This window comes from Grammomys surdaster, unplaced genomic scaffold (genome assembly GCF_004785775.1).
Source record: "Grammomys surdaster isolate TR1022 unplaced genomic scaffold, NIH_TR_1.0 97, whole genome shotgun sequence".
Lineage (NCBI taxonomy): Eukaryota > Metazoa > Chordata > Mammalia > Rodentia > Muridae > Grammomys > Grammomys surdaster.
Genome location: NW_021604576.1, coordinates 18,824,301 through 18,841,012, shown reverse-complemented (window position 1 = coordinate 18,841,012; position 16,712 = coordinate 18,824,301). Strand labels below are relative to the sequence as shown.

Here is a 16,712-nt window from a genome sequence, read left to right as displayed (position 1 = left end):
CTTACCCAAGCCCCCCTTACCTAAATTTAGTTCCCCACATAATTACTAGTTCCCTAATTCTAGTTCCCCAAACCCTTGCCACATGTCCCAAGAGGCCCCCCCCTCCTCCCCCCCCCTCCAGTATATCTTGTAGCCGCTTCCGCAATAAAGAGAGACCTTGACAAGATTCAGCTGGCTCTGTGCCTTTTTTCTCCTTGCTTGGTCTCGCGCCTCTTTCTCCCCTGTTTCTTCCCCTAGGCTCGTCTTCTCCGAGGACCCTGTGACAAAAGCTGCCCCGCGGGACGGGGCAGCTAACCTACTGTCTTCTCTCCATTCTTGTAGTATGGACTACCACACTTAGAGGAGTCCACAACTAAACTGGAGCACCAATCAAAAGGGAAGAGTAACGACCAGTAACCCACAAAGAAATCTAAACATGTGATATAGCTCAAGTCAGTAAAGCACTTATTTTACAGTATGAAGACCTAAATTCAAATCTCCGGAATCCATGTAAAAAAGCCAGGTATGGTGACTAAGGCTTGGATCCTGGTGATGGCAAGATGGAAGGTGGAGTTTGAGAGCCAGCTAGCCAGGTCCACTTGGTTAAGTTCCAGGTCAATGAAAGACCCTGTCTTAAACAAGAGAGAAAAGGTGCCTGCAGAATAAACCACCTCAGATTGTCCTGTGACCTCCACAAATGCACATAAGACCAACACACAAACATGTACACACATGCACCCAAGGAAACTTCAAGAATTCTGTGAAAGATATGATAACCTTCCAGGAAGAGATAGGCAACAGTGCAGAGTAATAGTCTATAACTATTCCTAAGACAAATAATCCAAAGAGCAAATTAATTTGGTTAAAAAAAAAAAAGCAAAATGAAGGAAACAATAGTAAGTGATCCATCTTAGAACATACAAATGCTCTTCAATTTGATTTGGAAAATGGTAATCTAATGTATATTAAGATTTATGTATACTAAGCTAATTTATTTATGTATACTAAGCTAATGTATAGTAAGATTAATATATACTAAGATTTTTTAATTAAATGCATGTATGGCTTTAAAAGAAAAGCTAAAAATTAATTAAAATAAAGTAAACTCTGGGCATGGTAGCACATACCTTTAATCCCAGAACTCCAAAAGCAAAAGCAAGTAGATCTCTGTGAGTTTAAGGCCAGCCTGGTCTAGGCCAGCTAGGGACATATACTTAGACCTTGTCTCAAACAAGGTAGGGAAGAGGAGGTTAGACTAGGGTCTGAAGCTCAGCAGCATTGCTGCTCTTGCAGAAGGACCTAGGACTCTGTCCAGAGGACCCCTATCAAGTAGTTCACAACCATCCGTAGCTCCCATTCCAAAGCATCTGATGTCCTGGCTTCTTCGGGCAGTGCACAAGCGACAAGCAAGAAAGCAAACATATCCACACCTATAAATTTAAAAATAAACAAAGTATAGTGCCCATCATACTGTTATTTAAATTAATAACAACTAGCTTTTTAAAATTTTAAGAGAAAACCTACTACGTAACCTAAAACATAGTAACTGTGAACTAAAGTTCCAAGGGAGTGGAAGAGTAGTGAGTTCAAAGCTAAGTAAGAACTTCAGTAAATACAGTTAGAATATTATAGAATGTCATATCAAGAGCCAAACTACTTGATCTATCTTAAACTTTTAAATAGCCATTTACTGTTTATCTCAGTGTGTTCACTTCCTTGTAATTATTTCATATGTCTTTTGGGGGAACTATCCCAAAAGCTAAGAATGTCATCAGATTGCATCTGAGGCCTATAGCAAAAGTTTCTCTATTTTGCTATAACCTGCCTACCTAATATATCCACTAACATATTTGAAAAGTATGCTGAGTTATAACTCTCATGATTCTGTTATTATAAAAACTTTACATTTCAAGTGTCAACCCCCTCCCCTAAAAAAAAACCTTTATAATTGTTATGACCTCAAAATATAGTATTTGGGACAACCTGAATCTGTGTTCTGTGACCATGATTCCATATTGGGTTCCAGAATAAACTATCTCTTATTACTTAGCTGGGCTTTTTGTATCTATACTGTCTTACTTTCTGTTTCAGTAATGAGACACCATGACCAACACACTTAAAAAGGAAAAAATTCAATTGGGGGCTCAGGTCCAAAGGCCTAGAGTTCATAACTATAATAGTGGGGAGCATGGCAGCAGGCAGCATCCTGCGGAAGCAATAGCTTACATCTTGAGCACAACCATAAGACAGAGAGAACACTATAGGAATGGTGTGAGTCTTCTGAAACCTTATCAAAGAGACACAGAGTAACACATCTCCTCCAACAAGGCCACGTCTAATTGTTCCCAAGCACTTCTACCGTCTAGGGACCAAGCTTCCAAATATATGAGCCTATGGGAGACACTGTCATTCAAGTCACCATACACTCTAAAATTTTAGTCACACTTACAAGGACTGTTTGGGGACAAGGTTGCAGTACATTTTTAAACAAAATGTAAAGTGAACTGGTAGTGAAAATGAAAGCACTGTGAAGGATTCCTTCAGGAGCAGGAGAGGCAATATCTTAGACAGAGCTCTAGGCATGATACACAAGAGTGAGCAAGCAGCACCAGGGAAGAGTGTCTTACTTTCAAATAACGAAGATATGCATCTAATTATGAATACAGGGAAGGGAAAGATACCATTAATTTAATGGGAAGTTCATGTAAGTTCCAAGCAAATACAGATGAAAATGTAACTAACACCAATGCAATCATACACTTTTTACAGGCCAGGTCACAAAAGGAAATATCTTCCTGCCTCCACCTCTCTAGTGCTGGGGTTTATAGATTAAAACCCATTCATAAGAGACAAAAGCATCTAGTTACATTAAGAAATTTTCTTGAGCCTAGGATCCCAAGCTTTCAACCTTAGAATGCTGCAACCTGACACCACAAAAATACAGCCCTGTGCCAGGACCCAACCCTTTGCCAGAACAGAACTGAGCTCAAACAGCACTGCCCTAATTGTATGACACCGACTCACATGAGCTCACGTTGGACTATTCTCCTTTGGATCATGTCAATTAAATTCCAAGAAATCATATAAAAAGAAACTCACCCTAATTGGGCATTTATCCCAAATGGGGACCTCTCCAACTCATTATTCAAAGCTTCTAGTAGGACTCTAGTTCTGGCTCAGCTTTCTGCCCTCTTTGAAGATTTCTCCAAAAAGTAGACTTCCTATTTTGATGTAAAGGGTAACAGGACTGAATACACAGTCTACTGCAAAATGCTAAATGTTACAATTTCAAGTAGCCTGACAAGATGTGTCAACTGGTACTATAAGGACACAATGACCAACTGCTTTCTGATTGGATCTGAGGCTTATTCCACAAGAAGGAATCTATTATGGCACTGTAAACCTAGTCAAAGGTCCATGGCTTAGAAGGAAAGTCACAGGCCCTACAGTGGAACCTATTGCTAAGTGGACATGTACTCAAAGTCCCTTATAAATATTTATGACATGCACAGAAGTTAATGTTTCTCTCAAAGTCAGACAGAGAAGCATCTTTGTGCAGTGAGTGTCAAGACTTGTAAGTGCTCAAAGGGCTGAGAATAAGTGACTGTTTAATGTTTAACCCTAAATAGGAAATCGGTATCAATAACTCAAGACACAGAGAACACAGAAGAGAATGGATAAGGAATGTTAAGAGGTGGAGGATAGGGAGGAGTGTTGTGAATTACTGGATTTGAACACAACATGTTTGCACTCATGAACTTACACTCACATCAGCTTTGGTGACTTGTACAAAAATGGCACCAGTCAACATTCCAACAGGAATGGAAGAGGGTCTCATTAGGCTTGACTCCTACCTGAGAAGCTACTGGCAACAGACGGTTGCTGGTGGATGGAGAATCATTTTCTTCTATAATGTGGACAATGCTAATTAGACTCAATGAGTTAAAAAAAAAATTTTTAAAAAGGGGGGAGGGGATTAGACAAAGGGAAAAAGGAGAAGGAAGGATTAGGGATGAAAGGGTCCAGAAAGTGTGGAAAAAAGAATTTGTGCTGGATATGAGAAACTTATACTATAAACTTGTATACACATACACACATACAATATACATACATACATACATACATACATACATACAAGTGTATGCATGCACACACACACAACACACATTATAGGGCAATTATTGCTATTACTAAGCATTCTTTATAATACCACTGATGGTACTGTAATCTCCAAACTCTACTTCTTTATAATAAAAATAAAACTGTTGAATATTCATTTTAAAACAAGGGAGAAGAACACAGCAAAATAAAACAAAGGCTTACCCCTATACAGTTTATCATTTAGCTATATATTCTTGCTGACTCAATTTTCTCATATACAAGGACATTTTTCAATATTCTGAATATGCACCAACACAGTACTTTAAAGACAGTAATACCATTTCAAATAAACACAAAAACAAAATTAATCACTCTAAGTAAATCTAAGCAAAGGAAAAAGATCACAATAGTCAAGGAAGGAAGAGGATAAGACAAGGTCTCTCAACACTGCCCTGGTTGTCCTGGAAGTTGCAATTTGGACTAGGCTGTCCTTGAACTCCCAGTGATCTGTCTGCCTGTTTCTTGAATGCTGGGATTAAAGGTGCATGCCATCACACCCACTGAAGAAGATATTTTTGTACAAGAAATAAAGCATTTTGGTTACTACTAAGCTCATGCTTCTCATCTTCTAATGCAGAGATATTATGGAAGAAACACACCTAGGCCCCTGACAGGAAGAGACCAGATTCTTCTTGAAGAAGGACCCAGCAATACTGTCACATGAATACAGTATAAACTACAGGGGGAAGGCTATAGTTACAGACTCTATCTGGCTGAAACCTAGCTTTGAAAATAAAGCTTCATTGAAACCATGCTCCTAAAGACAGATTTAGTCCATGTTAAAGTTTACACTACAGTGGCAGAATAGAATGCTTAAAACAGTAATGTATAGACCAAAGCTTAAAATATTCACTATCTGGCCTTTTTAAATGTACCACCCTTACTGTAAATCCTGCAACCACTTCCAGATTGACAGCATTTACTAGTAACTAGACACAAACAGAAGTTAGGACACACAAGGTGGGCGAGAACGCGTACAGGAGCGAGCACTGGGACCATTCGAAAATTACCAGATACTCACTTTAAACAGATACTAATTGCCAAGAACAACAATGCCACCATATTCTCCTAGCTAAACAGAGAAGTTAGAGTGATCTGGTAATAAACTGGTTTGTGACTCAAGAACAAAATTCTGCCATTTTCAGTAATATGGCTAGAAATGGAAAGCAGCATATTAAGTGAAACACAACATAGAAAGATAAGGACCACATAGCCTCACACATATGTGGAATATAAAAGTTAATCCCACAAAAGTCAGGATACTAAATACCAGAAAGTGGTTAGAGAAAGGAGAAGAGAGGCAGAGAAACTGGTCAATGGATTCTGAGCTGTAATTTCATGGAAAGAAGAATAAGTGTGATACAAATCAAAGGGGTTTGACAACAGATAAAATTACTGAACTATATATTTGAAAAAGTGAGAAAACAGGCTTTTTCTGTAAGTGTAAGTTTTCACAGTGAGGAAATGCTTACCCTGATGGCATTACACAATGCGTGCCTTGCTGAAATATAGGAAGCCCAGTTATTCTAATATGGCAACATGATTGGGATTTCATCTATCAAGTAAAAAATAAACAAACAAAAACAAACCTAAATGGAGTAGCATATCCACAAACAGAATTTGTGCTTATTTCCCAATTATTGGATAAATAATGAGAGAAATACTTGGCAACTGGAAGAATTTTGACATTGGCTCTCTGACCCTTAGAATAAGAGTCATCTTTCTAGGAAAAGCCAAATGGAGGCCCTACAACTTACCTGCCCTACCAGAAGAATGAAACAAAAGTGAATCAGCATCCTCAAAGGAACTGCAGAAATCAGCACCATCAAAGGCACAGAATGATCATGAGCTATCACAATTTAATCAGGTTGTTACTCCAATCGCATGCAGACCTTTAGATCTCTAGTAAGGCAAATTAACACAGCCTCAGCAACCTTTTATAAAAATTTATATTAGCAAATTCTTGGGTTTATCTATCAACCTGCAATACCATTAGATGCTTGTCTTACCCTGGCATGATCAATGACCATAGTATACATCCACAGCATATGGTTCTCTTGCTCTCAGCAATAGCATAATCCACAAAGCGGTCCTTTTTTTTAAAAGAAAAACATCTATTCACTATGTCACAGACAAAATTTCAAATGATCCCAACAAAAGGAATTTCAGGGTCCTGGGCCTTTTGCTCTGTGCATAACAAGACATTGTACCAGTATATCCTAGAGAACTGCTGTCTCGTGCACATCCATCTTCTCATCAGCTGGCAGTACACATCTGGACTGTTTGAACCTTCTTCTGACCCTAGTGAATAATGGTGCCAATAAAATTCAAGTTTAATTTTTTTTTTTTTTTTATATAGAAACAGCTTTTATTTCTCTAAGAAGAGAACAGTTAGGTCATCTGATTCAGTCCATACTTAGCACTTTGAGGAACTACCAAACTCTCTGCCAAAGCAGCTAAACCAAATGAAAATGTCAACCTCAATACATGAAAGCTCTTATTCTACACTCACTCCCATCATCATTTATTAAGGTATTTTTAATGTTTTTCAAAAACATTGTCTCTGCAGTTGTTTGAATGAAAATAAAAGTTCCAACGGGCTCATATATTTGAACACTTGGCCCCAGCTGGTGCCACTGTTTGGGGAGGTCATGGATCACTGCAGACAGGCTAAGAGAATCTATACCACTGCCCACTTCCAGTTTGCTGTCTCCGTTTCTGGGGTGCCAACAACAACAACAATGTAATCACCCAGCATCCTGCTCCAAACACCTGCAGCCAAGCCACACCCACCTTTACAGATTGGAACCATGAGCCAAAATAAAATTTGTTCCTTAAGTTGCTTCTGTTCCTATTTTAATCACAGCAAAAGAAATGTACCTAATATAGTCTCTTTCAGCAACTTACAATATGTATTTAAAAAGAGAAAATTAACAGGGACATGAATCAACCAGGAAATGGTTCACAGAGAATGTTGATTTACACAGTACACCACATAACAGGTAATTCTACAGGAGAGGCAAGAAGCAAATATGGTCTTTTAAATCTATTTACATGGAAACAACAGAGACGGTAGCAAATATTTAAACGCATATATCATGTACCCAGATCTGTTCTAAATATTTTATACATGTATTCCCATGAAAGTCCTGAGACCAATGTCTAGTTTTACTGACTTATGGTGGTTTGAATGAGAATACAGGCTCATGTATACTTGGTTCACAGTTGGCAGAACTGTTTAGGAAGGATTAGGAGGTGCAGTTTTGTTAGAAGAGATGTCCCAGGTAGGGTGGGGGTAGTTCCGGGTGGAAATGAGCTTTCAAAAGCCCACACTCTTCTCCCCATCCCTGCAGCCTTCAGGATGTGTCAGGTGAGAGCTCTCAGCTACTGATCTAGTAGCATCCCTGTCTGCCTGCCTTCATGATCCCCACCATGATGATGTTCATGGACTCTGTGGTGCTTTGAATCTGTGTGGCCCAGGGAGTGTCACTATCTGGAGATGTGGCCTTGTTAGAGTAGGTGTGGCCTTGGAGGAAGTGTGTCACTATGGACATGGGCTGTAAGACCCTCATCCTAGCTACCTAGAAGCCAGTCTTCTCCCAGCAGCCTTCAGATCAAGATGTACAACTCTCAGCTCCTCCTGTACCATGCCTGCTGGATGCTGCCATGCTCCAGCCATGATATGATGATAATGGACTGAACCTCTGAACTTGTAAGCCAGCCCCAATTAAATGTTCTCCTTATAAGAGTTGCCTTGGTTATGGTGTCTGTTCACAGCAGTAAAACTCTAACTAAGAAAGACTCTTAAGTAGCCCTAAAAACTGTAAGCCCTAAATTAAACACTTCCTTTCCAAAGTTTCTTGGTCATTGTGTTTAATCACAGCAACAACAAAGTAAATAAGATACTCAAGAATCTGAGGCACAGAAAATACTGTGCTGAAGGCCACAGAGCTATTGAAAGACAATTTTAACCTAAGCAGTGTGGCTCTCAAATCTGGTTCTTAGCTACTGTACAATACAAAAAGTCTATACTCTTCACTGTAAGCCAATAAAATTGCACTCAAAAGTTTACAATTTCCAAAGTGTAATTCATGAATACCTGTGTAATACATGGTTTGAACAGCATTGTGAATTTGGACTAAAACTACTTAACAAATAATAAGTAAAAACCACAATACTTTCAAAACAAAAAAATTTTTAATAGCTATGTTTATGAAACTTAGCATTTAAATTGCTAAGATATACAAAATTGATTTTTGACCATGATAAAGTGATTGGATTACTATAGCTCAAAGAACTAGAAAGCTAAGTTCAAATTTTTACTGCTACCAATAGGGTAATAAACATGACAGAATAGATTTTTCTCTTCATATTGAACTTGAACCTAACAAGAACTATTATGATTGTATTATATCAGCTAAATGAAACTAAAAACCTAAAATATCTCACTTAAAATAACTCACTGTAAACAATTTCAAAAGGTATATTATACCATTCAAAACACTATTACATTTTAAATTTCAGGAAATATTTGGAATCAATTAAAAGACATTAAATTATCTCATAATATTTCAATATTTATGTCTCACTTGTCCATGTTCTGTTCCTTACATTTCAGATGCTGCCACTTTTTAAATATTTATTTATGTGTGTGAGACTGAGTGTGTGTCTGTGAACCACATGTGTGCAGGAACGTGCAGAGGCCAAGAAAGGGTACGATATCTCCTAGAACTGTACTTACAAACGTCACCATGTAGGTACTGACAACCAAATCTAGATCCTCGGCAAGAAAAGTACGTATAGCCACTGAGCCTATCTCCAGCCCCTGGACAATGCTATTCTTTCCCTTCAAAACAGGCATATTTGTAGCAACGGAGCTGCTGTGGAGTATTAGATATATCCTCACTTATATAGTTAAAATAATAATGCAACATTTTTTACGTAAAAAAGACATTTTAGCTAACAAATACGTATCCTATAACAGTTAAACATCATAGTCCAAATAATTATTTTAATTGATATCTATTTTAAATAAACTATGTATCTGTGCTGATGTACCTTTAATACATCAAAAAGTCACATTAAACAGTGACATTTTGATGTTCAAATTATTTTTTTTTAAAGATTTATTTATTTATTATTTCTGAATACACTGTAGCTGTCTTCAGACACACCAGAAGAGGGCATCAGATCTCATTACAGACGGTTGTGAGCCACCATGTGGTTGCTGGGATTTGAACTCAGGACCTCTGGAAGTGCAGTCAGTGCTCTTAACCACTGAGCCATCTCTCCAGCCCTTGATGTTCAAATTATAATGTCTTTTTGTTTTTAAAAAGTATATATTTTTATAAGACTAAAAGATTGCGAAAAATCAGTAAAAAGGAAAAGCACTGTGTTACACTGAACTACATAATTTTGCAATCTGGAGATGGGCATTCTGTTTATCCTCAGGTGGCTTTTAAGTTTACTGTCAGAACTATGATCTATTAAAAACCCAAACTCAAGATTTTTCAAAACTGGATGAAACAAGCAAAACTAGATACAAGAGCCAATATTCACTAACCAAACATTGTAAATACAGTATTAGAGAAAAAATATTAGCAATGAAAGAATTTAATAAATTTCACTTTCCTATTGGAATCTTACTTGCCAGTGTGCTGGAGAGATGACTCAACAGTTAACAACACTTGCTACTCTTAGCACCCGCTGCTTGTGCAGACCGAGGTTCGGGTCCCAACATCCATATGGCAGTTCACAACTACCTATGACTCCAGTTACAGAGGATTCATTCAATGACCTCTTCTGATTTCCTCAGTTATCAGGCATGCATGTGGTATACATATATAGATTAGGCATTCACACATACACACAAAATAAAACTAAATGCATCTTTAAAAAGAATCTTACTTTCCAAGGCCAGGTTTGATGGTTCCCACCTAAAATTCCAGCACTAAGGAGGCTGACAATGGATTTCCGTTAGTTCTAGGCCACCCTGGCTAGAAAGAACTCTCTCAAAACAGCAAAGCAAAGCAAAACATGAGTTTCTAAACAATCATAAACATCTCTGTTTTTGGAAAAATGCCCCCCCCGAATAATCTCCATCGTATACTGTTTCACAAGTGGGACATCTTCCATAAGTCTTTGTTCTTGCTTATTGGAGTACAGCCTCCATAGCTAACTGGCAAGACCAGACATTCCATCAGAAAAAAAAAAAAAAAAAAAAAAAAAAACTTGAATCAATATTTACCAATAACAAAGTAAGTTATTTTCATAAACAGCCTCCCAATCATGCAGGTGTACTTGTTCCTACAGTCTAAAATTCTCTATGTGTGGCCAGCTAGATGGCTCAGAAGGTAAAAGTTCTTGTCACAAAGACTGGATAACCTGCAGACTCCCATGTTTGAAGGAAGAACTAAGTAAGCACTACAAGTTCTCCTCTGAAAACTACACACACACACACACACACACACACACACACACACACAGAGAGAGAGAGAGAGAGAGAGAGAGAGAGAGAGAGAGAGAGAGAGAGAGAGAGAGAAGAGTCTCACACAAACATACACACATACAATAAATAAATTACCTATCCATGGAGTAGTATCAGACAAAAAGACTTAAATATGAACTCAGGAGCTAGAAAAAAATTATTCTTTAACTAATTCTTGCTATTAAGACCAATAGCAAATTAAGTCACAGAAAATGTAAAACATAGCCGGGCGGTGGTGGCACATGCCTTTAATCCCAGCACTTGGGAGGCAGAGGCAGGTGGATTTCTGAGTTCAAGGCCAGCCTGGTCTACAGAGTGAGTTCCAGGACAGCCAGGACTACACAGAAAAACCCTATCTTGAAAAACCAAAAAAAAAAAAAAAAAAAAAGAATATTAGAGAATGTAAAACATTAAATGCTTTTACACTAAAAAGTAGCATTAGGGCTGGAGAGATGGCTCAGCAGTTAAGGACACTGATTGTTCTTCCAGAGGTCCTTAGTTCAATTCCCAGTAACCACATGGTGGCTCACAACCATCCATAATGAAATCCGATGCCCTCTTATGGGGTGTCTGAAGACAGCTGCACTATACTTACATATAATAAATAAATAAATAAGGCCAGAGAGAGCGGGGCCAGGCCAGAGCAAGAGAAAAAAGGGAAGGGGAAAAATAAAATTAAAAAAAAGCATTAATGCACATATGTTTCTTACATAACATCCCTTTCTGATGATTTTAAGAGAATATAGATATGCTCTTAAAAGGCTAATATTTAATCTATAAGTTTGGACTTTTGCAGTCAATAACATAGCCTTGTCTCCATTGCCTGCACTTTACCTTTTACAGACGAAATAAATTCCAATGCTATGCACTGCAAACTCTTCCTTTGCCATCATTATCCATACTTCCTCTTTATTTTTTCCTCAATTAAGCATTTCCTGTTATGTTATATTTGATTTAATTAAAAGTTCTTAAAATTTGTGAGACAGAGTGAAAACAACAAGGTTTTGAAAATACAATAAACATATTCCCACTAAAGCATCCTTTACAGCAGTCAACAGCTGTAAGAGAATAGGCAGTGAATGGAAACATTAATGAATAATAGGAAAATTTCAGGTCAATAATTAAAAACTTCTCCTAATAAAGTATAACCAAATGACTATAAAACTAGTGACCTATATGCAGAATTTGATTGATAAGATTTTTAGTAATATCTATATTTTATATTGAAAACTAAAATTTGAAAAAACACCTTTGTTGACTATCTTAGGTATGTACAAAAAAATGATAAACATAAAAATGAGATACATATGGAAAATATAGCATTTTGCTTCCTTTTTTCAGAGTACTATAAAGTAGCCTATAGAGAGTAAACCTTTATGGAATAGAATTTCATGTAAATGGCAGGCAGTATGAGGGAAGACATTATGAAGATAATTACATGTGGTGATACAGGTTCATAATCTTAATTCTTGGAAAGCAATAGGATCTTAAAATTCAGGAATAGCAAGGCTGCAAAACAAGGCCAGATTTCAAAAACTAAATATAATCCCTATTTGGGCCTGGAGTCCACACTTACCCTTCTCCTCCCATTCTCGTTATCTTAAGTCGGAAATCCACAGAGTTTAGACTGGGAGGTTTCCATTTCAAAATGTCATCACATCGACCAGGTTTGTATTTCTAAAGTAGATTAAAATAAAAGCAATTAGTAAGAAGCTAAAATATAGGGTTCAATTCATTGAATATACTGTTACTTTTTATTAAACAAAATTGCCACTTTTTATTTTCATTTTGGTATTTTTAATTAATCTGTTTGTCTTTTTATTTGTGTAGTATGTATACACGCCAAGGCTTAAGTGTGGTAGTCAGACAAAACAGGTTGTTAGGTCTCAATAAATTCCTTTTCCCAAAGTCTAGCATTTAGACAAATCCTACCATTCCCTCAGGGACCCCCCTTTCACAGCTTCTCTCCCTATATGGCTATGTGGGATCTTGGCCGCTTGGATCACTCAGGCCTCTTAGCCTCCCCCACTCCTCTCCCTTCTCTTCCTCTCTTAGCAACCTCCACTACCTACCTCATCCCCCTCAACCCCAGTATGGACCCTTCCAGATGCCTCTGTCTAAATTCTTCCTAATGTCTACAATAAACCTACTCCACCATACCTAGGAGCAGTCATGTGCTCATTTTCTTTAAACTCATAAATGACATAAATGAGTTCCCTTCCAAAGGAACCCAGTCACTCCACACCAAACTACTGACTTGACTCTCCTGAAATACGTATGGATCAATTGTTTCTGCTACCTTCTGCCACCCACCAAATACTAGAGTCCAACTCTTCAGCTGCTTCTTCCCCATTGCTTTTCCTAGTTGACTCTGTCTATGTCTCTCTGGCTCTTGTAGCCTGCTATGCCCTCCTGGGGCATCTCTGTATGCCCTCCATGTGGGCACATCTCTTTTTAAAGAGTTACCAGGTTCCCTCTTATCAGAACTCCCCACCACCACCTTTCCCAAAACCCTTTCCTAGTCTCCATAGGAGCTGTCTGCTCTACCTTTTCAGCTGCTTTCTCCTTTCCTCCTCTACTCGGTATCATCCCAGAGGTGCCTGCTTTGTCTACTATTACTACAAATGGCAAACCAATGTGCTAGAAAACTCCTTTTGCCTTATTGAGCCCTGTAAAGGCTCATCCCACCTGTAAATGGATGCCTTTCCTCTATGATTTAGGACATCTCTCTGACAAATCTCTCATTTCCCATGGGGACACCTGAAATTCTTGTGACCACTGACATTTATTCTCCTCAGGCCTTTGGTTTCAGCTCCTGCTGGAGCTTCATCTCACCTACCCTGAGGAGCTGCCTCCAGTCCCAAAGCTTCTATGAGCATGTCTAGATCACTGCACTAGTTTTTGGGTCCCTCCTGTGTAGTCCCATTTTCTGACTCTTTCTTCTTTTCTCCTTGGACTCAGTTTCCTCCAAGGAATTCGAGGTTTTATTCACTATGTTACTACAGTTTGTCTTCAATCCTGATCAGTGACCAACATACTCCATTTCCAAATTTTCTCATTATGGTAACAACTTCTGCTACCACACAAACAAATGATCCCCAACTCTCTTATATCCAAACTTGCTCTGACCTACACTACCAAAGGTGTCCTAACTGTAAGATGTTTCTATTTTCCACTGTGAAGGGAGTCCTCTCTCTTCGAAGCATCTATGTGAGGGGAGTCCTCCCTCTTCCAAGAAGGCTGTCTGTTGGCGGTTACAAGCAAGGTGGTAAAAGTTAAGCTAGCATCACAGTCATTTAAACCTGGATAGTTCATAACCATTTTCCCTTTACTCTGACACTGTCTCATTCTGCTGCCACAATGCAAGCATAGTTTGTTATTTTTTTACTGCCTTTTTTGAGAGATTATGTATCTACATAGCTACCTGTCTAGATCTGCATCTGTGTGCCTATGTATATATTATACACACACAGAGGCACTCACCACTGGCACTCCTTTCCTTGTGGACTGGAGTGGGGGTGATAATGTTTTCTCCAGTTCAACAGGAGTGCTTGACTCAAGTCAGTCATATTTATAATATGCCTGCTCTTTGTTTAAAATTAAATTTGGGCACAGAAAAAAATCTTTCATCTCTACTATTTCTTTGCTCTCTGCTCTCAAAAAAAATAATTTTTAAGAAGATGCTATAAGCTATCTCAGGATTTGTAATTTCATTAGGTATGATTTTAAAATGTATAATAAAATTTGGCTTAAAACTTATAACAAAAGGCTTATAGTTTAAAAATCCATACATAGGGGCTGATCAGATGGCTCAGTGGTTAAGAGCACTGACTGCTCTTCCAGAGGTCATGATTCAAATCCCAGAAATCACAAGGTGGCTCACAATCATCCGTAATGAGATCTGATGCCCTCATATGAACCAGCAGGGGCCCGGAGTGAGCAGGGCTGGAGCAAGAGGAAGAAGGAGAAGGGGAAGGGGGGGAAATCCAGACATAGATAGTCTTAATTTGCTATAACATACTATATATCTGACTCAATTCTTGTTTAGAATATACTGTATATGTAACTTGGATTTTTGATTAAAAAATATATCTACCAAAAAACTAGATGTTTTAATAGCAGCCACATGGCTCATCTCCATCTCAGCTGATGACATGCAATAACTTCACCACAATCCTGTTTAAGAGGACTACATGGTATAAGCCAACTAAGGCAGCACCTATAAGACTTCTTGGTTCTACTGAGCCCTTGGTTTATCATTGTATCTACTTTTTAGACTAAGGAGGCAACCACAAAGATCTCTAAAATATTTCGTATTAGTATAGATTTTGTATAATGATAAATTTCTACAGTTATAAAGATATACTCAGATTAACAGTAATTGACTTAAAGATAGATGTCCAGCCTCTATGCCTTTGCTCACTTTGCTAAGCCTCAGCTATTTAGATAAACAGAGTCATATAAAAGACTGTGACATTCTGAAATGGTACACTATAGAAGGATCAAAAAAGTAAGGCTTCCAGTCTCTGTGTAAACTGTATTTATGGTCCAGTACAGTTTCCAATTTCTCTATGAACTGTTCACAGTTTAAAGCTTTACTTTTATGCTCAAAGATCTTCAGTTAAGTCTTCAGCTCATGCATTTAGGGTTCAAACTTAACAGGGATAAAGCTGTACAATCCTGGTCATGTAAAAGCTACTAACTTGTTATAAACTAATAAAGATAACTAAGACATGCAAGTAGTAGTCAGTCACCTTATAAATGATAAAATTCTTTAATGTGCTCAAAGCTGTACTCTTAATCATGCCAAGTACAGATGTAGTCCATTTAGTGACAAGCTTTATTTACTTTCCTATATATGTCTCCAAGGTTAAGCCTAAAGCAAATAACTAAAACCAAATTGTTTTAATTCAGGTCTACTTAATAGATGACTCCTCACACTCTTCAGAGATCTGCTGGATATGGCACTTAAAATGTTTAATTTTAATAATGCTTTTTAAATGCTGAATATGAGCTGGGCAGTGGTGGTGCACGCCTTTAATCCCAGCACTTGGGAGGCAGAGACAGGTGGATTTCTGAGTTCTAGGCCAGCCTGGTCTACAGAGTGAGATCCAGGACAGCCAGGGCTACACAGAGAAACCCTGCCTCGAAAAACAAAACAAAAATGCTGAATACGGCATTTAAAATGTTTAATTTTTTTTAAAAAGGTTCCCATGATAGACAGAAATGCCAGCTCTAGAGGTGACCCTAAGATCTCCAAAGATGACTCTTAACTCTTTATCTTGTGTCCCAGCAGATTTCTAATCAACTGCAGACTGCTTGAAAACTGCCTGCAAACACCAACCCCAGTGTTCCTTGGAACCTGCATCCTAGACCCCTCCAAAGAAGCCTGTACGCCCTAGCTCCAGGTGGTCCTACAGAACCTGGGCTACAAGCTAAACAGATGTTCTCCAGCCTGCACACCCTTCCCTGTCCCCAATTCTTTCACCATCATTCCAACCATCCAGATAATGATGCCTCAGATTCAGCTGGAAATAGTTATAGAAGAGACTACATCACCCCTTTATAATCAACAAAAAGGCTGGAATGTTAAATCCCAAGAAACTCCATTTCCCAAAGTCTGGCAATTAGACAAAAAGTCAGCATTCACTCCAGACTTAAAATAGTTCCTACTTGCTAAAAGGAGTCAGTCTCCTTATCTCTGGCAAAAAGAAGCATGGCTCCTCCATTAACCTACGCCTGAGGTACGTGTTTAACATATCAGACACTGGCCACCAGACTGTCTCAAGTCATCCTAGCTGGCATGCATAGCCCACCTCTTAACCACAGGCTCTCCAATCCCTGAGCTTCACTTCTATTCCTCCAGCCTCTGATCCCTATAGAACCTCAGCTGCTTTTGCTATGTGCCCTCTTGGTTCTGCAAGCTCTCTTGGGCTCTTGGTCAGTGGCTCCTCTCCTAGCTCTCCCCTCTCTTCTCTTCCCCTCTCATTTCCCCCTTTCCCTCTCCTCTCATGGCCCAAGTCACTCTGGACCCTTCCATATGCTCTGGCTGTGCTTCCTCATATCTACAATAAGAACCTCCTTA

At 38.5% G+C, this 16,712-nt stretch overlaps 1 protein-coding gene across 2 annotated transcripts in view; it reads right to left on the bottom strand.

The window, feature by feature from the left end:
• The window catches only part of Rngtt (RNA guanylyltransferase and 5'-phosphatase), a 200,989-nt gene that overhangs the window by 101,344 nt on the left and 82,933 nt on the right, over positions 1 to 16,712 (bottom strand). For both annotated transcript variants that reach the window (XM_028780899.1, XM_028780902.1), the window contains exon 13: positions 12,204 to 12,304. In XM_028780899.1, the coding sequence (XP_028636732.1) occupies positions 12,204 to 12,304 (101 nt within the window). The remainder of the gene's footprint in view (positions 1 to 12,203; positions 12,305 to 16,712) is intronic.